Source organism: Trichechus manatus, unplaced genomic scaffold (assembly GCF_000243295.1).
Source record: "Trichechus manatus latirostris isolate Lorelei unplaced genomic scaffold, TriManLat1.0 scaffold00038, whole genome shotgun sequence".
NCBI classification, from domain to species: Eukaryota; Metazoa; Chordata; class Mammalia; order Sirenia; family Trichechidae; genus Trichechus; species Trichechus manatus.
The window spans coordinates 18,691,404-18,717,486 of NW_004443974.1; the positions used below are offsets into that span (position 1 = coordinate 18,691,404).

The window sequence follows — 26,083 nt, forward strand, 5'->3', positions numbered from 1 at the left end:
CACAGCTGGGCAACAGGATGGGGGCAGACTGGAAGAGGCAGGGACCTAGAACAAGGTGTGCGCAAAGAAGTAGAGGAGGTGCTAGGAGAATGGATCCAGCTGCAGATGGTTGGAGAATATTCTATACAATGAACAAAAGTTGGTGTTAGAAGGGTAGGGCAATGGGCAGCAGGTGGAACAAATATCTGTTAGTATTAGAGGGGTCCAATATGAAATGATGAGGTTTGCTAACCATCAAGAAGAGTATGGTGATCAGAAATCTGGAAAAATGAGAGCTAACATTAAGATCTTACCATGTCCCCTCAAGCACTGTGCTAAGTTGACTTGGTGGTGGTGGTGTTAGTTGCTGTCAAGTTGGCTCCAAACTCATGTCAACTCCATGTATAACAGAACAAAACGTTGCCTGGTCCTGCCCCATCTTCATGATCATTGCTCGACTTATGTTACCTTATTTTGTTGTTGTTGTTAGCTGACTTGAGTCAATTCTGACTCATGGTGACCCCATATGTGCAGAGTAGAACTGCTCCATAGTGTTTTCAAGGCTGTGACCTTTCAGAAGCAGATCAGCAGGCCTGTCTTCCGAGGTGCCACTGGATGTGTTCAAACCACCAACCTTATGCCTAATAGTTGAGAACTTAGCTGTTTGTGCCACCTCTTTAAAACTCTGGTAAATTCAGTGTTGTAGCATCCCCATTTAACCAGTGAAGAACTTGAGTCTCAGACAGTTTAAGTAAATGCCCAAAGTAATGTAGTTTTTAAGTGGTATTTTGTAAGCCATAATTTGAACCAACATCTGGCTGGCGTGATAGCCGCGCCATTAATCACTCTGCCTTGCTGCTTCCCCCAGCAGGACTCGACCCAGGGAGGCAGACAGTAAGGCATTCAGGAAGTCTGCCAGGAAGATCCTAGCCTGAGTTCAGAGGCTGGACTTTGTCCCTGGGAAAGGAGGCAGTGTCTTTGCCTTAGCTACACAAGGTACTAAGAGGTAAACAAAACAGAGATGTAGGCATCGTTATCAGACCTGGGTCACAAGGTTTCAGCCTGAATCACATCAGGCGTAAATATGCTGAATCCTGCTTTCGATGATGATTAATCCTGGGTAAGAGCCAAGGGGCTCAGCTGTGAAGAGGAGGTATGCTGAGGATGGAAAGCCAGGCGGGGCCAAGCATCAAAGTCGACAAAGTTAACGGATTTTAACACAAAGGGTAGATGAAGGTGAATGAGCGAGAAGGCTCTTCTCATACCAGTACTGAAAATGTGATCTGCTACCTGTACAAATATCTACTCTAAACCGTACTGGAAAATATGTTGGCAATTTATATTGTCAATATAAATGTCTTACTACTTCTGGAACAACTGAAGGACTTCTGCCCCTGATGATAGGAACAGAAATAATGAACGATTCACCGGACAATTTACAAAGCATTTTTACATACATCATTTCATCAGGTACCTGAAACTACCCTGTAGATACAAAGTCACATCTTATTTGAGCTTTACATTCTAAAGTCCGCACAAAAAATGAAGATGAGATACCATCAAAATGGCCCTTGAAGATTCCTTAAATTACACAGAGTACACCGTTCATAGTTTTGTATATATCATGCCATATATAAGTACAACACAGCCAATTTTCCTTTTTTGTTGAAATATATACTTCTTAGTTTGAGCAGTAAATGAAATAGCTTTCATTTAGTGGCTATTTGAAATTTTGTAAGAAAAATATATTTTGTGTGTGTGTTGAAGGTGGTAAGGTTGTTTTCTTTTTTTTTTTTTCCTGAGTGCAAAAAGTGATTTTCCAAATACTGAACATATATATAGTAGTACAGTATTCTTTTATTATCTCCATTTTGCAGATAAAGAAACTGATGACACAGTTAGTATATGTATGATAAAGATTTAAACCAAGGTCATGCTTACCAAATCCTGGGTGGTATCCACTCCATCACAGTCAACCCAATATGATCATCACACCTAAAGGACGGTGCATTTATTACCTCATAGAATTCCAGGGATGCCCAAGAGGAAAGAGAAGCCCCCATGATTCATGCCCTGGCCACAATGCCACAGCACTAGCTCTGGGATTTAGACCTATCATGGTGTGCTTTGGCTGTTACAAGTCATCAATGTATTGAGCTCTAACTGTGCAGCTGTGTTCAGCAATTGAGCATGACCTCAAAACTCAGTTCTTTATGTCGGCCTTCACTGAAGCAGACCAGCTTTGTCTGATGTTTTCTGGTGCCTGCAGGTGACGAGGAGACAAGCTCAGATCCCAAGGCACATGGAGCCTGTCCTTTTTGGCAAGATGGTTTAATTATTGTGTTTGATTGGTGACTTACATTTTTAAAATCTGTTTGGAAGTTTATGCCCCTTTTCTGACCCCTCTAAAAGATTTATCACTTCGAATAAATGTCTCATGTATCAGTTCAAATTGCCTAAGCATTTCTCTCCTCCTTAATTATATCTCCAACACTGTAGCTAGTAAATCTCCCCCAGACCCTTGACCTGATGATGAGTCATGATCAAACTCCCAACCCCTATGTGATTTCTTTCATGCTTTGCTTTTTTCTTATTTGTCCATGTTTACTTTCACATCTCTAAATATTATTTTCTGTTCTTACTGGTTCAGAAACACGGGGAAAGGGAATGATGTCAGCAGGAATGACAGAGTGAGGACCTCCGAAAGTCCTCTCCTCCATAAAAACAATGAGAATTGTCAAAATCAACTTTTTTAAGAACTCTGGAAATTAACCAAAGGCTTGCAACAATCTGGGGAACATTACTTCAAGAAAAATGGCTGAATCTCTGTAAGAACATGGGTTTTGTGACTTTTTAACTTGCCCTATTCCCGTCCTGATCTTTAAATTCCTATGAAAATGCAAAGGACCCAGAATAGCCAAAACAATCTTGAAAAAGAAGTAAAAAGTTGGAGGACTCATTCTTACCAGTTTCAAAACTTACTTCAAAGCTACAGTAATAGAGACTGTGGTACCGGCATATCAGTATCATTACCAGTTGCCACCAAGTTGACTCCAGCTCATGGTGACCTCATGTGTGTCAGAGTAGAACTATGCTCCACAGGGTTTTCAATGGCTGATTTTTCAGAAGTAGATCGACAGGACTTTCTTCTGAAGTGCCTCTGGGTGGACTTGCACCTCAACTTTTTGGTTAACAGCCAAGCGCATTAACTGTTTGCACCACCCAGGGACTTGCCTAAGTCTCTAATCCCTCAGAAAAGGGTTAAAGTGCTCTGGGCTCTCCATTCCCTCCCCTACTACCAGCCTGCCTGGAGTCCCTTCTTTTGAGACAGTAGCAGAGAGTGGAGAAAGTAGGATGGCACACATAACATTCTCTCATGCCACAATGAAACAGCACTTTTATTCAAAAAAGGGTTGGCATCAAAAGCCCAGCTTAGTACTTCAAAACTCAGGAGGCTCCACAGCTAGTAAATGCACATGAAGCACTTAGCTATGAGTCTGAACCAACTCTGTGGCACCCAACAACAACAATGGCCATGGTGGTGATTGCTGCAAGAGCCAGTTTTCTCCACAAGAGGAGGCCTGGACTGTCATCAAGAAGCAGTTACTCTTTACACCCAGTGGGTGGCTGCTATGTCAAGAAGACTGCCAGCCAAAGATAGATCTTGATCTGGAAACCCTTCAGCAGGCAAAGGGGCTCCTTGAAGACAATGCCCTAACTGTGGGGATGGTCATCAGCTGAGGGGCTGTTGATCTGTCCATACTCACCACAGAGACAAGGATCATGACTAAGATTGGCATCCGGGACAAGCATGGGAGGAGGGGCTGAAGAACATCAAGGAAAGCATAGAGGCATTGCAGGGCCTTTCTAGTAAGAGTCTAGCATTGGGGAACCCAAATTTAAAGGGATGAGGTAGGAGGCCACACAATGGAGAACAGCAGGCTACATGTAGGCCAGAAAGGCAGTGGATCGCCAGAGACCCATGGACAGATCATATCACTGCTGTACAAAAGCAGATGGCCTGAATTGAGTTTGGAAAGCTCCAGCTAGGGTTCTTGGCTCCAGTTCATTTTTTTTTTTTCCTGTAGAAGTTCTGTTCCACATTCTCGTGTGGCCAGCAGAACACTTGTCAATATACTAAAAAGACAGAGTGAGAGGGGAGAAGAGGAGAGAAGGGGGATGGAGAGGGGAAAGGGGAAGGATGGGCAGAAAGAGAAGAAGAAGACAGAGGATGAGGGGAAAGAGGAGGAAGGAGGGGGCTGAGAAAGAGAGGAGGGGTAGGAGGAGATAATAATTGCTAGTCCCAAAGTTCAGTGCTTTCCAAGCCCTGTTGCGGATATTTTGTATACACTTTCTCATTTAGTTATAAGAACTCTAAGATCTGGTCATAGAAGAGTCTAGGGGCAGGGAATTTTATTTGCAATGAAAAATTGGTTTACAATAAACTTTTTCTACCTAGGCCCCAAGGTCCAGGCTATAATGATGCGAGTGAAATGCAGAATGCACCATTCGGTATGAGGGGGGCTGTGGAAGGAGAAGGTTGAGTCCTCCAAGATATTCTGACTCCAGTCACCTATTCATGCTGCTCATCCAGATCCTGGCCCCCTTTTCCAGGGTTCTCGAACTCATATACACATGGGAGCCAGGGAGATGAATACAATGTGACAAGTGGTCTGGGTATAAAATAATAAAAGGCAACAGACACTTGGCTTCAGTCTCAGGGGTTAATAGGGAGTGGTGGAGATTATGGCAAAATGGAGGCCACATGCCACCTTCTCAAGAGGCAGCACTCCTCTGTTCCAGTCTATTGTTGTCATGTGGGAAAGCAACCTCAATATTGCGAGACCTTCTGATTTTTCACAAGACAGAGATGTAGTGTTAAGACAACATTCAGTGGGCCAAACAAAATGCATCTGTAGGCTCTATCTACCTTCAGATTTTCTGGACCACAGTTGCGTACACCTACTCCTCACTTATCAACTATCTCATTATCCATCATTTTGCATTTATAACAATATTAAAAAGTCTACTATCTGACTATTTAGCGCATTAACAACATATGTCTGGCAATAATGAATGGCAAGGTGTGAGGTGAGAATAACACTGGCTGTGATGGTTAAGGTTGTGTGTTAACTTGGCTGGGCCATGATTCTCAGTGGTTTAGCAATTATGTAATTATGTAATTTGGCAGATATCCAATGATGTAGTCATTCTCCATTTTTGTGATCTGATGTGGTCATCCTCCTTTTTTTCATAATGCTGATTTTCGCATAATGATCTGGTCTTTGGAACCTAGTCGTATCAATTAGTGAGAAGTTGGTGTACTTTCCTGAGTTACAAACATAAGATTGATTCCTCCTCTTTGTTCCTTTCTTTTTCCAGGCCATTACATTTATGTAGACACTTCATTTGCCAAGCAGGGGGAGAAAGCCGTGCTGCTAAGTTCTGATTTACAGGCTGATGAATGGAGCTGCCTCCGCTTGGTCTACCAGATAACGACATCTTCAGAGCCTCTATCAGATCCCAGCAGGCTGAACCTCTATGTGAGATTTGAAGATGAAAGCTTTGACCGCTTGCTTTGGTCAACTAAGGAAGCGTCAGATAGCTGGCTCATAGCCAGCCTGGATTTGCAAAACAGTACCAAGAAATTCAAGGTAGGTGGAGTTTAAGAGGAAGGCACAGCGTTTAGTGTGTGTCCTTTGTGCTATTTTGAGATCTATGAAAACTGCAGCCATTTGAGGTTAGTTATTTCTCGTGTTAGGATGTGATCTTTTATAGGAGACACATTATAGAATATATAAGTAATGTAAAATTAATATTTTGTTTGTTGATTCTTTAAAAGAACCTCTTCCTGGATTTCTTTTTCATCTGTTTAAGAATCTAAGTGGGATTAAACCAATTCTTCAATGGAAATTGACTTCCTTAGGGGCGTCAGGGAGAATTCTCATTTCTTATAATTTTGTGTCACCCTTCCTTCCTGTGTGGTATGTGTTTATGTTATCTTCCTAATTTTTTTTGCTGTAATTTTTGAATAAAATATAAAATATAATGAAAATATTTTGAACAATCATAGATACTTAAAGGACGTGTTCTGTTTCCTTTTCAATATGGAAATTGTTCCTTCAAAATTGTTGGAAAAGGAAGGTAGAGAATGTAAGACAAAGCTGGGTGTGGATTGGGGAAGGAGGATGGATCTGCACTTATTGGCTATGAGATATGATATTTAGTGAAAATATGTCCTTGAAGACACAATGGATCCTTCATGAAAACTCTCCTCATGCCTAATCCCCTTTCAATTCCCTATCCCATTCCTCTTCTTCTTCAAAAGGTTTTGAAATACTTTACTATACCCCCTGCCTGCTTGGAGTCTCTCCCTGTCAGGTGGTAGCATGGATTAAGGGAAGGCGCATTGAGGGTCTGGGTTTACCCTATTTCACAATGTCCTCCCAGCAGTATACCACACCCTTAATCTACCAGCACAGTTGCAAAATATCAGGCTAAAATCACATAAGAAAAACTACTACTCTCAGAAACAGGACTGAATGTGAACTTTAACAGTACACACAAATTGTCTTGCTCCTCACATAGCTAATCTGTTCTTTGTGTAAAATTTTCAAATTTTCTGACAACAGCAACTCAAAAGATTAGATAGGAAACTTAGGGGACAGAGAGTTTATGTTAATGGGGAGGAACAGAAAAGGAGGGTGAGAATGGTTGTACAACTTGAAGAATGTAATCAACGTCACTGAATTGTACATGTAGAAACTGTTGAATCAGTGTATGTCCTGCTGTGTATATTCTCAACAACAACAAAATATAAAATAAGTTATTTTTAAAAAACATAAAAATTTTTTTTTTCAAATTTTCTATCAATATAAAAACTTCAAGCTGATTTATGAGCCTCCACCATCCTGTGTGGAGATCTCCCACCACGAGGTGTCAGACTGTGCTTCCCACCTCCTCCTGCAAAGGATGGTTTTTCTCCTGAGGCCTCTGCTGTCAGTTCCTGATCATTCCCAGAATGGATTTCCCTGGGAACACAAGCTCTTTTCTCTGTCTCCAGTCAGCGAGCGCTACCACAAGCACTGTAGAAGGTTGTGGTTGGGATAACAATTGAAGACAGCTTCCTCTGAGCTTCTCAGGAAGGCCCTGCTCACCTCCAAGTTCTCAGTATATATGTATGTATCTACGTACGCACACAAATACACACGCACAGAAACACACATTCATTTAATAAACTCCATAGTGAGATCGGATTCCAGTAGCAATTAGCTGGGACTAGCAATCTTGTCTTTCCCTGAATTGCTGAGTGGCTCCTGCTTAGTAGCTGAAATACTAAACCAAGGAAACGGTGTTTTGAAGTCTAACCCCCTTCTTCCCATGTGTTGTGCAGATTTTAATAGAAGGTGTCCTAGGGCAGGGAAATACAGCCAGCATTGCACTCTTTGAAATCAAGATGACAACCGGCTACTGTATTGGTAAGTGGGTTTCATTTTCATTACATCTGAACGTGAATCTTTTACTAAAAGCTGCTGTTGCCAGAGGGAATTGAATCAGCCCTAGAAACAGAGTACTTTACAGAATGCACTGCATAATGCATAGATGTTTAAATTCTGAGTTCGGTTCACTTGAATGCTGTATGTTGTTTCCCTGTCTTTAGCATTGGAGGGCTCATTAGAGTTTGCCTGGACTGCCTGGATTAATGAAAGAAAAGTGGATATAGCAACTGTTACCTCAGAGTTGCTGCCTTAACCTTAAGTTCTAATAAAAATAATTTCCAGTTTGCTGCAAACTCAGCTTTTTGTAGCATTTGCCAGAAAAGAGGCATCGTATTACCTCCTTTCCTCGCTTTACTCCATTTCTCTCTTGGCACACCATTGCCCCTGTCTCTATAACCACAGTTGTCACTTAGATGCCACTGGAGCAGTGTTGGTTGGGTGCTTCTTATGTGCCAGCTTCTGAGATGGTATAAAGAGAAGATGCAGTCCCATGCCTGCTCACCGTCTACTCGTCCACCACTGAAGTTATTTCTATATATGATAAATACTGCTAGAAAAGAACAAGCCATGGGTGCAGGGGAAGAGAACAGAAAATTGGAGAGTATTTAATAGAAGAGATGCATTTGAGCTGAAGTTTCAAGAGGGAGTAGAATTTAGTTGAGTGGAGGGGCAGAGTAGGAAGGAAGGGGTTGTCTATGGGCAGACCCCTGTGGGGAGAAAGTACAGGGCATGTCCAGGCAAAGGCAAAGGGCTGCATAAGAGTATTTGAAGTGAGAATCAGGACTGCTAAGGCAGATTGTTAGGAAGACTCTGGATCCAGGCTGTGGAGCTTGGACTTAATGAGTTACAAGTTTAGGAGGCACTACAAGTCAGCCAGCAGGGGAGAGGCACGCGCGCAGCTTTGTGTAAGTATGATGACTCTGGCTGTCATGGAGACATGAGCTGGAGAAGAAGAAAACACATATGGGGCAGGAAAACTCAGAGGAAGCTATTGTGACCTTACAGAAGGGGCATGATTGGGGATTGGCAGTGGCATAGGAAAAAGGAGGTAGATTTCAGAGCTTTTCAGCACTCACAGTACTTGGAGGCTGAGTGGATATTGAAGGGACGAGAAGGGAGAGTCAAAGATGATTCTGAACCAAAAAGAGCCTTTGCCAACTCCCTGAAGTCTCACTTCTCTGTTTTGACCTTCCAATGACGTCTTTAAGACAAGTGAAAGAAAACAGACTGGAAAACGACCCTTTTCTGAAGAAAAAGTGAGTTTAGACCCAAGCTGCCTTCCTTGGGCCTCCCTCGAAGCCACATTCCACCTGGCAGTTTAGCGGCCAGGATAGCGCATAGATTAGAGTCAGACACCTGGAGGAACGCCACCTGTTCTGTTGGAGTCTACTAACTGAGCCCCTTAGCCTCTGTTTCATCGTCTGTGAAAATGCTTACCTCATAGGATTAGTGTGAGGATTAAAGGAGACAGTGATATGAAGGTGACTGGGAGAGTGCTGGGTACTTGCTGGGCACTCAAGAAATGTTCATTGCCTTTCTTCAATTCACTTAATGGTTTCTGGTTTGTTTAAAAAACAAAAGGGGCGCAATACTTTTATGTTGTTAAATTCTATGGTCACGCTCTTACCTCTCTTTTCTTCCTGTGCATTTTCTTTGCTTCACTAGTTTCCTCATTTGTAAAATTTGTTAAACGAGGTGGATAATGGTACTTGCCTCATGGGATTGTTTTGAGGATTAAATAAGTTAATTCATATAAAGTGCATAGAATAGTGCTTGGCACATAGAAAACTCTCAATAAATATCTTGCTTTTATTTTTCTCTGTGGCAGTCTTTGGCACTGATTGTCAGGGATTGGTTAGCAGACAGTGCAGTGAAAGAAAAATGATTATGTAAATCTTACAAATTTTCAATGGTTTTTAAAGTAAAAACACACTGATAACTATATCAGCCAGGGTCCTGGCAGGAAACAGAGGGTACAATCAACCTGAGTAATTTGAGGAAAGTTCAATAAAAGTACTACAAAGGTGTGTGAAGAGGATGCAGGGAGGGAGAACCAGCAAGGGATAGCTCCAAAATCCAGGACTAGCAACCGATGAGTCATGAGCCATTACCACCTTTAGATTGGAAGGTGCAAGGGAAGCGGGGTTACCAGAACCTGCAGACAATACCTGTATGGTGAAGGCTACTTGACAAGGAGAGGCACACAGCCAAACATGGCAACCTGGCAGGGCAGGAGCTGAGAGAATAAACATACCGACCTCACTCTCCTCCCACCTCCATTGGCCAAACCCAACAGGAAGCCAGAAGGCAGGAGAGCACATTGATATAGTCCATACAGAACAGCCTCTGGAGAACCAAGCAGAGTGAAGAGAGTCAGGTGGATCTGGAGGGACAAATGGGAGATGGCAAGTACAATCATACTCCATATTTATAATTGCATAAATATGGGAGCCAATGAAGACACTGGCTTGTGAGTTTCTTGTTCCACTAAGGGAATCTGTTGACTGGGAATAATTTATCCGTGCAAAGATACCAATACCACAAAAAGTGTACGTGTGTGTGTGGCGGGGGGGGGATGTTCTTTTATCCTTTGTCTCTTCTCCACTCAGTAGCTGCAGAAGAGACCCAAAGCCGAGGATATGCCTGCCCTGACTGTTCTGGTTGGGCTTTTGCTTATAAGCAAAGCAGGATATCTTTAGCATCTAAGAAGCATGCCTCTCAGCTGTGGCCATTTTGTCTACCATCAAGAGAGGCTGCCAGGTGAAAGAAAGGGTGGTGGGCAAAATTTTTGGAGCTAACAGCATAGCCCTAAAGAGTGCTTGGAAACAGCCCTATGAGGTGGGAACGTCGTCCCCATTTCACATATGAAGAAACCAAGGTGCAAAGAGGTTACGAGTACGCTGCAACCCACATGACTAGTAAGTTGAAGAGCCATAGTCCAAAGGAGCAATGATGAATTAGAGCCTTGATTCCTCAGAATCTTGCACCTTTTTATGACTGCCAGCTTCGTGAAGAGACTATAGTAGCATCAACGTCTCCTTTATTTCTCTTCTTTGGCCAATATTGTTCAGGGGGTCCTGGTGTGCATTTTCAGTGAGCCAAGGAACAGAGAAAAGTATCTGAATATCTAAGAGTAAACAGTGCAGCAAGTATGGGTATACCTAGGTGTAACTGTCTCCATAAAGTGTGTTTTTATTTATCTTCTGCCAGAATGTGACTTTGAAGAAAATCATCTCTGTGGCTTTGTGAACCGCTGGAATCCCAATGTGAACTGGTTTGTTGGAGGAGGAAATATTCGGAGCTCCCCCTCCATCCTTCCCCAGGACCACACCTTCAAGAGTGAACTGGGTAAGCTAGGAACAAATGGACTCCTTTTCCTAGGATAACTCTTTGTCTCTGCCATCTCCTCCCACCCCCTGCATTGACCTAACTGTGGCTTCTCTCAACACAGAAGGCAGGGGAGAGGAGGGTGAGGAGGGACCAGAAGGCCTGGTGGAAGAGTGGGGAAGAATAAACCATGAGATAGAGACAAAGAGCAGACCAGATGTGAACTCTATAGCTAAGGAGAAGACCACCCAGTTAAGGACTTTTCCTCACCTGTGAACTGGTCTTGCTATTTTCACAAAGCTATTACGCTTTGCTTTCTTATCTATTTGTTGTTCAATATTTCTTCTTTCTAAAGATGAGGCTGGAATAATCCCAGGTTACTTTCCACAAAAACTAGGCTGAATGTCATGAGCTGAACATTAAGAACCTCGCAAGTGGCCATGAGGTGAGCCAATACTGCTGATTAATACTGAATGTGATGTACAGTGGGGCCCCCTAGTGGCCAAGTAGGCTGATTTCCCCACAGAGAAAAATCGGGAGGAAAGGTTGTTGGCGAGAAGTCGACTTTCAGGAGAAAGTGTCCACCGACAGGAGACAAGGGCAAAGGTTTACCTGTGGGTCACGGCTCCTCTCACCTGGTCCCTGGTAGGCTTTGCAAAAGCCTAGGTCCCCTGCATGGTTGCAAGACATTCCAGTCCTTAAGTCCAAGTCTTGCTGAGTAGTGAGAAGATTCTGGAGGCTGGCTTTTCCATAAGAGCAAGAATAGGAATCTTGGTTCTGCTGCACACAGTCATTTTTTCTCCTTTGATCTCTTGCCATGTGGATACTGAGATGCTCTACTCATGGGATTGCCTCAGTCCAATTAAACTGCTGATGATGACAGTGTGTACCCATGTCTGAAGACATGACAACTTTTTGTGGTTCTTTATAGTTATCCTAATTCACTGTAGTGTGTGTTCATCTGAATATTTTTAACCATGTCTCCAAGTTTTTTTCCAAAAGTGCCCATCCCGAGTTTATCTTGGCTTTGGACAGTCTTAATCCTGATATTTTTGTTCTCTGTGCTCCTGTTCTGTCTGTTCCTGTTCTGTCTTCTTTACATCCAGAGCTTCAGGTTCAGTTTCCTATGGGGGCAGGTAGATAGTATAAGCAAGAGATGTGGGCTGGGTGAGGACTGTGGCAAACTAGAGAGCATAAGCCCTGTACAAAGGGGACAGCCACTACTACTTAGCTCCAATTAATTGTTGCCACATAAGAATACAAGTCCAGGATGCTAGATCTTTTGATTTTTCATGATGATTTGGAAATCAGGGCTTTTATGTGATGTTTCCCAAATTTTTTTATATTGGTGAATATTTTCTAAAAATATTGTGTGGGCCAATGATACACATCTGCAGGTCAGATCCATTTGGTCAACTTCTTCTTTGCAACTTTTACTTTACATGTTCCCCTTTTTCAACATGTCTAGGCTTCTTAGAACAAAATGCTTATAAGTAACCATATATTTAAAAGTTGGAGTCCCATGGGCCTTAATTGTTTAAGATAAACCCAACTTTAGATCTTGAATCTTCACTCATTTGACCCTGTGCAAGGTATGGCAGGAGAAATGAAAATTAAAATGACAAGTGCCCTGTGGGCCCTGCCCAGCTTCAAGGGACATAATTTCAAGAAAAAGAAAGAGACTTATACCACAAATAAATGTAATACAAGGCAGCTAGTGTCAAGTGCTATAAGATTGTTACACCCCTCCCCCCAAAAAAGGCTCTGGGTATTTGGAGATAGATAGAAATCACTTAATCACTTAATGCAGGGAGATCCTAGAAAACATGGTAAAAGAAATAAACTGCATTTGAAAGATAGGTATGATTTTGACAGGCAGAGGCAGGAGAGGGCAGGAGCAATGATGCAGTGGCAGCAATTACAAGGTGTAGATGAGGGAGAGATATGGCTGAGGAAGCAGTGGGGGGGGGGGGCAACTTCTAAAATGCCTTGAATGCCAGGAAAGAAAATTTAACTTTATTCTATTGACAATGGGAATCCACTGGAGGTCTTTGAACAGGAGGTGGATGCTATCACGCAGTGCATTTAGGTGGTTTAATCTGGTGGTGATGATCTCAGAAGATAGAGGACAAAAGAATAAGAACAAGACAGCAAAAGAATGTTCCCAGAAACCATTGCTTTATATACATCTGGGGTCACTTACAAAAGGAACTGAGATTGGGAAAAAGCAAAACATTTTTACTTCCTTCTTCTAGAAGTAAAGTTTATCTCTTTTGGAAATGACACACAATTGGGGTTTCCATATGTCTATACCACATTTCAGCCCTAAAGACACACAGCCCTTCTCCACTTGTGGCCACTGTAGGGATCACACTACAAAGGAGTGTTATGTGTAGATGAATAACTAGTCCATGAATCTGCATAAGTATTTCAAAACTTGTTTAACTCAAACAACATGCCAGTATCTCTTGAGCCCTCTGTTTAAATGAACAAAGCAACTAACAATCTCTTGGGGTTTCAAGAAAGAAAATCCATATGATGTTTTCTTAATTTATGGAAGTAGGCTAATTTTGAGAATGCTTTTCTGTTATATCTTAAGACTCTAGTGCAAGGAATGGAGAGGAACTTGAAAGACTGATGCATTAAAATTGCAACAATCCCTCGTGTCATTATCACTGTTAGAGGTAGAAGCTTAAGTATGGTGAGGTAGTAGAGAACTTGTCCCAATTCACTTAAAAATCAGTTCCTAAATCAAGTCCTCTGGGTAGCCAATGCCATCATCTACTGATGACTTATTCAATGCATGTAATTTTTCATCCTCAATGATGGCAAGGACCAGCTGGCTGGGGAGAACACATGTTTCTTGGGAGGGGCAACAGACCTGTGAGTCAATATTGTCAGTCATTTGACTATGTTACCTGAATGCGATTCATCCTTTGAAGATCGCATCACCCCTAGTCTTTATTACTCTAATTTGTCACCGTGGAACATTCTGAGCATATTTCTGTTAACAAGGGGTAGAAAAAGAGTGCCAGGCTAGGAGTCGGAATGCTTGTGCCCAGGCCTAGGTTATCAGACAGCTGTATTACTGTGGGCACTCCCTTAACTTCTCAGGGTCTACATTTGCCTTTTTGCAAAATGAAAAATTGAATTCAATGATTGCTAAGATGGCTTTGAGCCTAGTATTTTACTCTTCTCTCCTTGCTTAATGCTGTGTACCAAAATATCCAAATTCACCACCTACTGAGATCTATTAAAAAAAATGTTTTGGGTCCCTCCTGAGTATTTATAAGCACATTGCATTTGGCATTAGGAAAAAAAAAAAAAGGAGAAAGTCTAAAGGGACTAACCAAAAACCCAAACCAAACCCATTGCTGTTAGGTCGATTCCAACTCATAGCGACCCTATAGGACAGAGTAGAACTGCCCCATAGGGTTTTCAAGGAGTGGCTAGTAGATTTGAACTGCCGACCTTTTGGTTAGCAGCCTAATGCTTAACCGCTGTGCCCCCAGGGACTGAGGAGTGAGAAAAAGAGGACCTGGTTTGTCTAATGTCTTGAGTAGAAGAGTAGATATAGGCACAATGGTGTGGTCATCCCTCAGAAGCAATAAGATTTGCTCTTAGGGTGTTGTTACCCCTGCCATAGGCACTTGTCTCTCACTTCCCTTGCGCTCCCTATTCTTGTCCCCTCTCTCCTTTGTCGTCCCTTTTCTCTTCTTCCTTGGCTATTCCAGAACACCTCCCAGTAGTAGGCAGCTTTGTGTACTAGCATTTCTTAGTCCTCTGATGTCAATGCTGAGGGCTAAAGAAGTAGCTGACCCTAGGGCTGAAGGGAAGAAACCTAAGGACACCTTCCAGCCTCCTTTCCAGCAATCCATTGGCTTACGTTTTCTGTCAAGTCAGAAACTGAACATTAGAATGTGAGGCTTCTTCATTCATGACTCACTTATTCATTCATTTATTCAACAAACATGTAAGTTCTGTTTTAAAAATTGTTACTGTGGCAAAATATGGTGGAGTCCTGGTGGCATAGTGGTTAAGAACTCTGCTGCTAACCAAAAAGGTCAGCATACATATAACACAAAATCTGTCATTTTAACCATTTTTAAGTGTGCAGTTCAGCGACATTAATTACATTCACGATGCTGTGCAACCATCACTACCATCTATTTCCAAAAGTTTTTCATTTCCCCAAACAGAAACTCAGTACCTTTTCAGCAACAACTCCCCATTTCTCCCTTCCCCCAGATCCTGGTAACTGCTAACCTTCTTTTGTCTCTAGTCATTTACTCATTCTAGATATTTCATACAAGTGGATTATACAATATTTATTCCTTTGTATCTGATTTATTTCACTGAGCATAATGTTTTCATGGTTCATCCATGTGGTGGCATGTATCAGAACTTCATTTCTCTTTACAGCTGAATATTATTCCATTATATGGATATATCACATTTTATTTATTTATCTACTGATGGGCGTTTGGGTCTCTTCCACCTTTTGGCTATTGTGAACCATGCTACAATGAACACTGCTGTAAATAAGCACTTTTTATATGCCAGGCATTCTTGCATAACCTGGTGATACAAAAATAGGCACTGACCTCAAAGAGATCACAAGAGACAAAATACTGTTCCTTAGAATACCTGTTCTTGAGTAAAATAATCTCTATATGGGGGACAGAAAAGAGGCCTATGGTCAAATAAACTGGAGAAGCCTTGAGTTAAAGAAAGCTAAACAGATTTCTTTACTTCAGGATTTCTCAGAGCCTTTAATATCATTGTGTTTTAACGTATATTATGGCATTTCTCAAATTACCTGAATACCAAAATACTATAGTGAACAAATAGTTACATGCACAGGGATGAAATATATGATACAGGACTACAAAAAAGTGAAAGACTATCTCTGTTTTGGGGTTCAAGGAAGGCTCTCTAGAGAAAGTATTATCAGAACTGGGACTTCAACAATAAAATGAAATTTGGCCAAATGAATAAGGAGAAGATAAGCACGGCGACGATTGTGAGGATGGCGCAGGACCAGGCAGTGTTTCATTTTTCTGTACTTTAGGGTCACTATGCGTCGGAATTGATTTGACGGCACCTAACAACAACAAGCACAGCATGTGCAAAGGTGTAGAGGTGTGTGAATGGGTGGCTTATTTAATGTTTGGAGATCAACTGAGAATGCCGGGATGTATGATGATGGTGGAGTAGCCCCTAGGTCCTAAGTTGTGTTTCTACTTATTATTATGAGCCTGGATGCCTACCTTCCAGTGGCTTCTGCCAACTCTTCTCTACTGCCTCACTCCGATTGCTCTTCAGCCTTTAGGACTAATGTTTTGCCTGTTCGTTAGCCAACAGCACTCTCGTTCCCACCCAATACACACACACACACTCACACTCATTCACATTCCTCATGCCAGGAGTCCTACATAAGACTTGCCCCTATTTAGGACAGGGCTAGAAAAAAGATGAGTTCTACAGATTCTAAAATATTTTATTTGAAAAGCTCTGCGCCCAGAGAACTCAAAGGTTTGACCAGAATCACTCTTGGGGGGATAGGGGGTAGGGTAAAGCCAGTGCGCTAAAAAAGAGAGAAGTTGTCTTTCTTATTACATCTGCCTTTTACTGGGTATATTAATTTTCCCTGCGCTCCATTCATTTGGGTGGCAAAGATTAAATGGTTCAGATGTCTGCCAGCAGCCGGGGCCTATCTGAGCAAAATAGTGCCTGTGACAATTAGTTTTAAATTGCTGAATGATCTCTCACAGCTGGCAATGGAAACTGTGATGACCAATAGAAACTGCTCATTAGCGCCCTCCTTAAGTGGTGTCCAGGGGACGCACCCTATCTGCCATACCTTAGTTACCTCTCTGCTCGCAGCGGCAGATTTTGCTCTTTAATCAGGTCATCTCATGTTCAGCCTTATACCGGAAATAGCTGATGCCTTTGCTTTCAGGGAAAAACTAAAGAACCAAAATACCAAACCAAACCCACTGCCCTGGAGTCAATTCCGACTCATAGCGACCCAACAGGACAGAGCAGAACTGCCCCATAGTGTTTCCAAGGATATAATCTTCACGGAAGCAGACTGCCACATCTTTCTCACTCGGAGCGGATGAACTTTCAGTAAGCAGCCGAGCGCTTTAACCACTGTGCCACCAAGGCTTCTGGAGAAAAGAACAGGAGGTGAAATGAAGCTGTGTGCCTGGGAGAGTTGAAGGAAGTCTTCCAGGAGGGCTCTGGGGTTTTTTTTGTCATAGAAAAGGGAACAGTGTATGTAATATCGGAAAAATAAGATATGGATATGATTTTTCCTTCATTTGCTTGTGTGTTTTCGACAGTTTGTCCCAAACGCTGAGTCATTTTTTTCTTTTTTAAATGAGCCCTATGTTCCCAAATTCTTGCCTCATGATGGAAATGGTTAAAATAACGTAGTAAGAATTGCAGTGGGACATCTTTGGAATACTGGAGGTGATGTGGTTTTATCCTATTTCTCTTACTCGGTTCTGATTTATCATGTATAGGGTTCTTTTTTTTTTCTTTCCTTTGTTAATATTTTATGAAGCGAAACAAAGTCTTTCAGGAGGTAACCAACTGACAGCTCAGATCGTTACTGTTTTCTACATGCCTTAGCAAAAAGACGATAATTGCTGGAAAAATAATGAGGGCAATCGTTCCTTTGCGGAGATCTTTTAAATCAGACCTGCTTATGGTGCCACTAGGAAGCAGGTGGACAATGTTTCAGACCTAAAGTAAGGTCAGAATTATTTTATTTCATCAAAGACCATAAAATCAATGGATCATCTTTCCATAGCCCATGACACTTTTTTCTCATTTCTGTTTGGATTGAGCTCAAGTGTCATCCTAACAGCACCTATTCATTTACTCTCTACATTGATCCGTGTGGTTCATTGCATAAGCACTCAGCAGGGTACAAGCTGGAAGCAGCTTTATTGTTATTATTTTACTGCTGCCTTTTGCAAGCTCTGCTGGATCTTCTTCCCTTGCCCTTGGATGACTTACCAGCCTTCCTTCCAGTCACTTTCAGGTATTAACAAACAGCCTCACCTTCAGGGATTAAGTTCAGTCAAGTCAAAAGCCCAGTGTTTCATCCAATCAAATCTCCGAGACCAGACCACAGAGCAGCAGTAGGGAGAAGGGTTTGTGCTTTGTTTCTTCATACTTCTCCACCTTGTTCTTTCCCTCCTCTTCCCCCTCTCACTCTGCTGCCTGTGGTGCCTCCAGGGTTGGGGAAAGAGTGATTTATGCGGGATGGGACAGAAAGGAAAGGCAAAGGGATAAAAGGTTTAGTCTGCTGTTTAATCTGAAGTTGATGTCCTTCATACTGTAGATGGCCAAATGCTGGCCATTTCTCTCATGGCCAATGGGGAATCCCATTTTACTTTTTCCAGATAAGGATGATGCACTCTGACTGGCTGTCTATGAATTCCCTTTGTTTTTATTATTAGCTGCTGTTGAGTCTTACCCCTGACTCATAGCAATCCATGATTCATGGAGACCCCATGCACAACACAGCAAAACACTGCCTGGTCCTGCACCATCCCCATGATCAGACCATAGTGATCCATAGGGTTTTCACTGGCTGATTTTCAGAAGTATATTGCCAGTCCTTTCTTCCTAGTCCATCTTAGCCTGGAAGCGCCACTGAAACCTGTTCAGCATCATAACAACATGCAACCCTCCAATGGCAGACTGGTGGTGGCTGTGCTTGAGGTACATTGGTGGGAATCAAACCCAGGTCTCCTGCATGGAAGGCAAGAGTTCTTATCACTGAACTACCACTGCCTCCATATAAATTCCTTTTAGCGCCTATAATTAATGGTATACCCCACCAGCCCCTTTCTGTTGTAGTTACTGCCCTGGCAGCCGTTCTCTTGAAAAGAATCCTTTCAGGACACTCTAGCCCTCTAGATACCTTCTAAGTTGCCCATTTAATCTATGGGAAAACTCAACATCTTTTTCCTGTCAAACTCTGGAAGTCCAGTCACTGGCAACAAAATCATTTCTTTCCACTCTGCCCCCAAAAGAATCTACAGTCAGCTTCTTATCTTTGGATGTATGCAGTTAAGAGTCGAGCACCAGTCTCTGTACCCCGCAAACTCCAGTATCACTGATCAAGTTCTTCCAAGATCTGTGACCACCCGCCTCTCAAGACCCAAGCACAGGAGTTTCTGCAAGCTTGGGTGGGGATAAGGTTAGATGGCAGTTTCCCTTCTCCACCCCCTCCACAAGTGGTTCCTTTAAGCCCCCTCCCTTGGATCAAAGTGAGAAAGGGGAAGCACTCCCCTCCCCTTCCCTTGGGAGGTCAAAAAGAAACACATGGCAGGTCAGCTCTGTGATAACTCCCTTCAAAGAAACCCCATCTCCAATCTCTGATCCAACTCTAGCCTTCTCATATATACAGACTGGAGATGAGAGATGGGCTAAAATTGGTACAGCTGGCTTAGGTGCCAGGTGCCACCACTTAGTGTATTCTATATTGATAGCCTAGCACCACGCTTTAGAAAATAGGGGTACTGGTCACCCATTTTGAAGCCCAGTGGTTAAGCACTCAGCTGCTAACCAAAAGGCTGGCAGTTCAAATCTGCCTGCTGCTCCACAGAAGAAAGATGTGGCAGACTGCCTCCATAAAGATTACAGCCTTGGAAACCCTATGGGACAGTTCTACTCTGTCCAATAGAGTTGCTGAGTCAGAATTGGCCTGATAGCAAGGGTGTTTTTTGGTTTTGGTCACCCATTAGGAGTCCTAGGTGGCACAAACAGTTAAGCACTCAACTTGCCTGGGACACGAGGCATGATAACTTGCTGTCTCTGAGTGCTGTCTCCTCACAATGGCAGCAGACCATGGATGCTTCCATCTGGCATATTTTTCTCCATATCAAGTCTTCCCCCTTACAGGGGAGACAGCTTGTCCAGACAACCAGTGATATGGATGCAGACAACACAACTAGAGTGCAAATGTGGCCAACGGAGCTGAATCACAGCTGAGTCAGAGGAAGCCTTTGGTATGTGGCCAAGCCAAGGGCAATATTTGGAGAATGCTGGTTAGCCAGATGGTTTGAAAATAAAAGTTCAGGAACTACCCTTAAAGTTCTTTTCCTCATCCAAGAGAAAATGACTGACTACCAAGGGCCACTGGTTCCAAAAGAAAAGTCTAGGTAATTCAGAAGGATGCTGCAGGAAAAGAAGGAAGTCTCTTTCAGAAGGAGGTGTCCATGAACCATCACTGCAGTTATTATCCCAGAAGGGATGTGAGGTTTGGCTGGCATGAGTGTAAGTTTTATTCTTTTAACTAAATTTGAATTTTTTTTCCTGGCACTGCAGTGTCTTTGTGTATAATCTAGAATTAGAGAATAACAGACTGGCTTCCAGTCTGAAAATGACAAAACAGCACAGACGTTAGGGGACTGGCAATAACGTCTCAATTTTTAATCTTATGGGGCATCCATTGCCCCGTTGATGTTGTTGTTGTTAGTTGTCATCAGGTCAGCTCTGGCTCATGGCAACTCCATGTACTTAGAACCAAATGTTGCCCGGTCCTGTGCCATCTTCATGATCATTTGTGTGCTTGAGTCTGTTGTTGTGGCTATTGTGTTTTTTGACCACATTCCAACCTAGGGAGCTCATCTTCCAGCACTATATCATAAAAATTCTGTTGTGATCCATAAAGTTTTCACTGGCTAATTTTCACAAGTAAATCGCCAGGCCTTTCTTCCTAGGCTGCCTTAGTCTAGAAGCTTTGCTGAGACCTATCCACCATGGGTGACCCTGCTGGTATTGGGAATACCAGTGGCAACATTTCCAGCATCATAGCAACATGAAAGCCACCACAGTACAACAAACTGACAGATGGGTGGTGGGCCCCCTTCATAGTCTCTTTGATTTTCAGTTAAAGTTTTAATACTTTAAAATCTCTGTGGCCTTCAGGATCCCCAAGGATTTGATTGATTATAGGATCCTGTCCACCTAAAGTCTATCTATACCTAGTTTCATCCTATTCAAGCCTGAAAGAACTGACAAAAAGTGCCTCTCACAAGTTCTGGAGGCTCTGGGCCCAGTAGGTAGGTTGGCCTCATTGAACTGGGTCAAGAAAATTTCATAGTACCAGACACTAGGTATAATTTCCTAAGAAGTCCAAGCAACTTTCTTTATTCTCATTGGAAAGGTGCACAAAATGTCACCTGGGCCCACCCCCACCATTGGCACCTCTTTCACAGAGCAGCCTGTACCTGATGATACTCTCAGCCTGGGCTGGCTGTCATTCCTCCAGCCTGGCCTCCTGGGGCAGACACCTGAATGGTGATTTCTGAATCATCCCCATCTATTCAACTGCAATGATAGAGTCATGATGAGCTACCTTTTGTTTCCCAGGGAGATACATAGTATTACTCAGATTGTGAATAAGTAGTACCGAACTTTGGCAACGAATGAATGACAGAGAGGAAAAGGGGGTCAACAGAATATGGTCTAGTCTAGTGGTTGCATATGAGATTTGGTGTCAGCAGTCCTGGCCTTTTCTCCAGCAGCCTCTCTGACTCACTTTGGGCAGGTCACATTGTGTTTGCTAGATGTTTATTGGATCAGAAATGTGTTTGTGGCTCACTTGGCCTAGCGCCATGTGCATGGGTTGTTAATGAGACCTTTAAGTTGCAAATTCAGGGATTAAAATATTGTTCACACAGCAGGTGAGAAACTGTTTTTTATAGAAGACTATCAGATATCTGCCAGCTGTAAGGAAGACGAATTTATAAGGCGGTGGGATGTGAGCAATTTCTCTAAGTTAGCAGTTACTGTGCACTCAGGAAGAGGAATGAATAGTTTCAGATGGACTTGTGAGGTCTCCCAGATTCACTAAGCATTTCCCGGGATCTCTGGAGAAGCTCCTCACCCTGAAAGACTGATTTCCCTCTTCCTGGCTATATCAGTTTGGTTCCTCCAAGAAGCAGCACTCAGCTGGAATTAAGTGGGGAAGAGGTTTATTGGGCGAGATGGCTAAGGAGGATAAAGAGGGAGGCAGCTGGAATAGATGGACACAGGGGCAAATCACCTATGATGTGCAGGAGGCACAGTTCTAGGAGCCACAGCACTTTTAGGGTCCATGAAAATGTTTTATTTTTAAATCAGAAGCAAAAATGAATAATAATATTGTTGTTGTTATTATTGTGTGCTCTGGAGTCAGTTTCTGAATCATAGCAACCTCTTGTGACAGAGCAGAACTGCCTCAGAGGGTTTCTAGAATAGCTTCATAATAATAATAATAATAATGAATATGTAATAATGAACCAGCCTGGATTATACTGTCTTTATACCAATGCAGTCATAAAATATAATTCTTAATACATGTCCATGGAACAGAGGCCCTTGACAACAAAAGTGCCCAAGGCCCATGAAAGTCATACTGAGGCCCTGGGTTGGGAGAGCTTTCTGCATAGGATGCAAGTCTGACACTTGTGAAGAAAGAGAGGTTAGGCTGGTAGGGGGTTGCTGAGCAGTCCCATGCCAGGCAGAATGGCTCTGTTCTAGTGGCCTTGCTATGCTTGGTCCCTGGCTAGAAGCAGCCCAGAGTGGCATGGCCTTGGGATGAACAGGATTATAGATCCAAAAGTGGGGAGGCAGCTGGAGGCTGTCAGGTAACTATGGTCCTCCACGGCTCCCATAATGAGGTCTCAAGAACAGGAAACAGTATTATGTCTCTCCTCCACCTAGTAACCTCTGTGGAATATTTTAGAGCTGGATTCTGTTTCATTGGTAAGTCTTAAAGACTTCATCTCTGCCTTTGATACTCACATGAGTTCTCAGCGAACTGACGAGTGTTATAGAGGCTAACTGTTCACGTGAGTTCTCCATTACTAGCTGAGTCAGAAGAAGCCTTTGGTATGTGGCCAAACCAAGGGCAATCTCTGGAGAATACTGGTTAGCCAGACTGTTTGAAAATAATTCAGGAACTGCCCTGAAAGTTCTTTTCCTAATCCAGGGGATTACTAGAGTGTTCTCTCTTCTTGCCTCTCTTGCCTTTTCTCCTTTCTTCTTTCTTTCTGCAAATTCTGTGGGGTTGGCTGCATATATAAGCAAACTCCTTGACAATTTCAAGGCATGGCCCTCCCAGCAGGGCCATGAACTGACCAATCCCCTTGATAGGCCATTTGTATAGTCTATGGTCACTTCATTTGCAAGTTGTTAGGTGCTGTAGAGTTGGTTTCGACTCACAGCAATCCTGTACAATAGAATGAAACATTGCCTGTCCTGTGTCATCCTTACAATCGTTAAGCTTGAGCCCACTGTTGCAGCCACTGTGTCAATCCATCTCGTGGAAGGTCTTCCTCTTTTTTGCTGACCCTCTACTTTACCGAGCATGATGTCCTTCTCCAAGGACTGGTCCCTACTGATAACATGTCCAAAGTATGGGAGAAGAAGTCTCACCATCCTTGCTTCTAAAGAGCATTCTGGCTACACTTCTTCCAAATCAGTTTTGTTCATTCTTCTGGCAGTCCATGGTATATTCAGTATTCTTTACCAACACCATAATTCAAAGGTGTCAATTCTTCTTTGGTCATTTGCATAGTCTATAGTATATTGACCAATCCTTGCAAGGTGTGTAAAACAGACCAATCACAGGGCAGGCTGCAGCCCAGGGCCAGCCAGAAAGTATCAAACCGTTAAGTTGTTTACAGCATACCCAGGAAATGTCAGTCAGCCTGGACAAAAGTAACAAATCCTCTGGGGTAGAAAACTAGAGCAAAGGTTAAGTCCTCAGGGTTTAGTGGGAAGATACCTCAAGCTGTTTTTCTGAAGAAAGGCCACGTAAAAGAACTCTTTCACCACACATAGCCAACCTTGCTTCATCTATAACCCATCCACTCCCTTTCCACCACTCCCATTTGATTATTTTGAAGTAAATCCAGAATCACACCATTTCCTCTGAAAATTCCCTGGCATGTGTTATGCTGTTTCTCTCTGCCATTCTTTCAGGCCACTACATGTACGTGGACTCGGTTTACGTCAAGCACTTCCAGGAGGTGGCTCAGCTCATCTCTCCAGTGACCACAGCCCCCATGTCTGGCTGCCTGTCATTTTATTATCAACTTCACCAGGGGAATGACAATGCCTTTTCCGTTTATACTCGGGATGCGTTTGGCCTTTACGAGGAGATCTGGAAAAGGAGCAGTCTAGGGAACGCGGCCTGGAAGCTCGCTGAGGTCGAATTCAGTGCGCCTTATCCCATGGAGGTAGGTGAGCCAGGTGGGCCCAGCCCTGACTGCTCTGGAGGGACGCCTGCCCACCCACAAGCATGGAGATCAAGAGACTCTACACAAGTATCAATTTCCTTATTTTTCACCATGTCTTAGTCTTTCTTTTCCCCTCCTTGGCCCCCTCCACTTTTCTTCTTCCTCTGAATTCCCTTCTCCCTTTCTCCTTTATTACCTCATTTTTTAGCAAGAGAGGATTTTAATAAGGACAAATACAGAAAAGTCAGTTAGGCAACTAGATATCTTGGACACATTCTGCTGTTGAACCTTGCACTTTGATCATGGGCAGTTGAAAAGAGGAGATCAGCACCTTCTAAGGGAAACTCATTCTTGAACTTCCATTCCTTGAAAGCAGTTTTGAAGATTTCTCTTACTTGAAAGAATTATCCTTCTAAGAAAAAAAATCACGTATTTCCTTCTTTTCCCCTTTACAGTATAAATGATATAAAATCATAAAGAAACTTAAACTATTGTGACTCTAATTTGAACCAAAGCTTGATACCTTAGTTTTTAAATTTTTAATTATTACACAAGTGATAAATGTTAATGCAGAAGAATTAAAAAATTCAGGGAAGCAAAACAAATACTCTAAGCCAACCTTGTAAAGATGAGGACAGTTAACATTTTTGTGTTTATCCTTGCAGACTTTTTTTTTAATTTTCAAAACTTTATTAGTTTAATTTTTTATTTTATTTACTTTGTTGTTGTTATTGAGAATATACACAGCAAAACATACACCAATTCATCAGTTCCTACATGTACAATTCAGTAACATTGGTTACGTTCTTCAATTTGTGTAACCATTCACACCCTCCTTTTCTGAGTTGTTTCTCCACCATTAACATAAACTCACTGCCCCTAAGGTTTCTCTCTAATCTTTTGAGTTGCTGCCTTGCAGACTTTTTTTCTAAGCACATGTTATTGTTAGGTGCAGTCGAGTGGGTTCCCACTCATAATGACCCTATGTACAACAAAACGAAACACTGCCTGGTCCTGTGCCATCCTCACAATCGTTGCTATGTTTGAGCCCATTGTTGCAGCCACTTTGTCAATCCATCTCATTGAGGGTCTTCCTCTTTTTCGTTAACCTTCTACTTTACCAAGCATGATGTCCTTCTCCAGGGACTGATCCCTCCTGATATCATGTCCAAATTATGTGAGACAAAGTGTCGCCATCCTTGCTTCTAAGGAGCATTCTGGCTGTACTATAAGTATTCCAGTACTTACAACAGGAGTCCCTGGGTGGTGCAAACAGTTAATGCACTCAGCTGCTAACCGAAAGGTTGGAGGGTTGAACCCACCCAAAGGTGCCTTGGAAGAAAGGCTTGGCCATCTACTTCATAAAAATCAACCATTGAAAACCCCTTGGAGCATAGTTCTATTCTGACACGTACATGGGGTCACCATGAGTCAGAATCAACTCAATTGCAACTGATTTTTACAAACAGCAATCCAACAAAGTAAAATTATCCCCACATTATACACGGAAAAGAAGAAAACAGAGTCCAAGAAGTTTAACACTTTTTTCTAGGTCACGCAGCTGCTGAGTGCCACAGCACTTAGGAAAGTTCTGGACTAATCTGACCTAACACTGATGGAGGAGGCTCAGCTGTGTCTGAGGACTCCAGAGGACTTCTTGAATCAGTGGGGGCAACATTGTTATTGCAGATTTGTAGCTATAAGTAGAGTCTTGGTCACCAACAATTTATTAATGTTTCTCACTTTTCACTTCGTGGATTTTGCAATACTGTCCCCAGTTCCCTTTAAAGTGCAAAAGAAGCAGATTATTACTATGGATGCTTTTTGGTGGTGCCATCTGCTCGCCTGATGTGGAGCTGTGAAGAACATTAGGGTTGGGTCTTGGTTTCTCATGTGCTCTGTCTACTGCTGGTGTGCCTGCAACTGCCCTGACCCCTTCATATCTGCCCCCTCCCACCAGAGCTTCAGAGAGAACACAATGCCCTTTGCAGAATGTGTGTTATTTCCTATCCTCAAGTCTGACTG

The 26,083-nt window shown here is 42.7% G+C and overlaps 1 protein-coding gene across 2 annotated transcripts in view; it reads left to right on the plus strand.

Annotated features, from left to right (window-relative positions):
- The window catches only part of MAMDC2 (MAM domain containing 2), a 154,084-nt gene that overhangs the window by 68,395 nt on the left and 59,606 nt on the right, over positions 1–26,083 (plus strand). For both annotated transcript variants that reach the window (XR_001121482.1, XM_004375799.1), the window contains exons 3-6: positions 5,362–5,633; positions 7,373–7,457; positions 10,689–10,826; positions 23,802–24,058. Coding sequence is in view for 1 of the 2 variants with exons in the window: in XM_004375799.1 (XP_004375856.1) it covers positions 5,362–5,633; positions 7,373–7,457; positions 10,689–10,826; positions 23,802–24,058 (752 nt within the window). In the remaining variant the exon portion in view is untranslated. The remainder of the gene's footprint in view (positions 1–5,361; positions 5,634–7,372; positions 7,458–10,688; positions 10,827–23,801; positions 24,059–26,083) is intronic.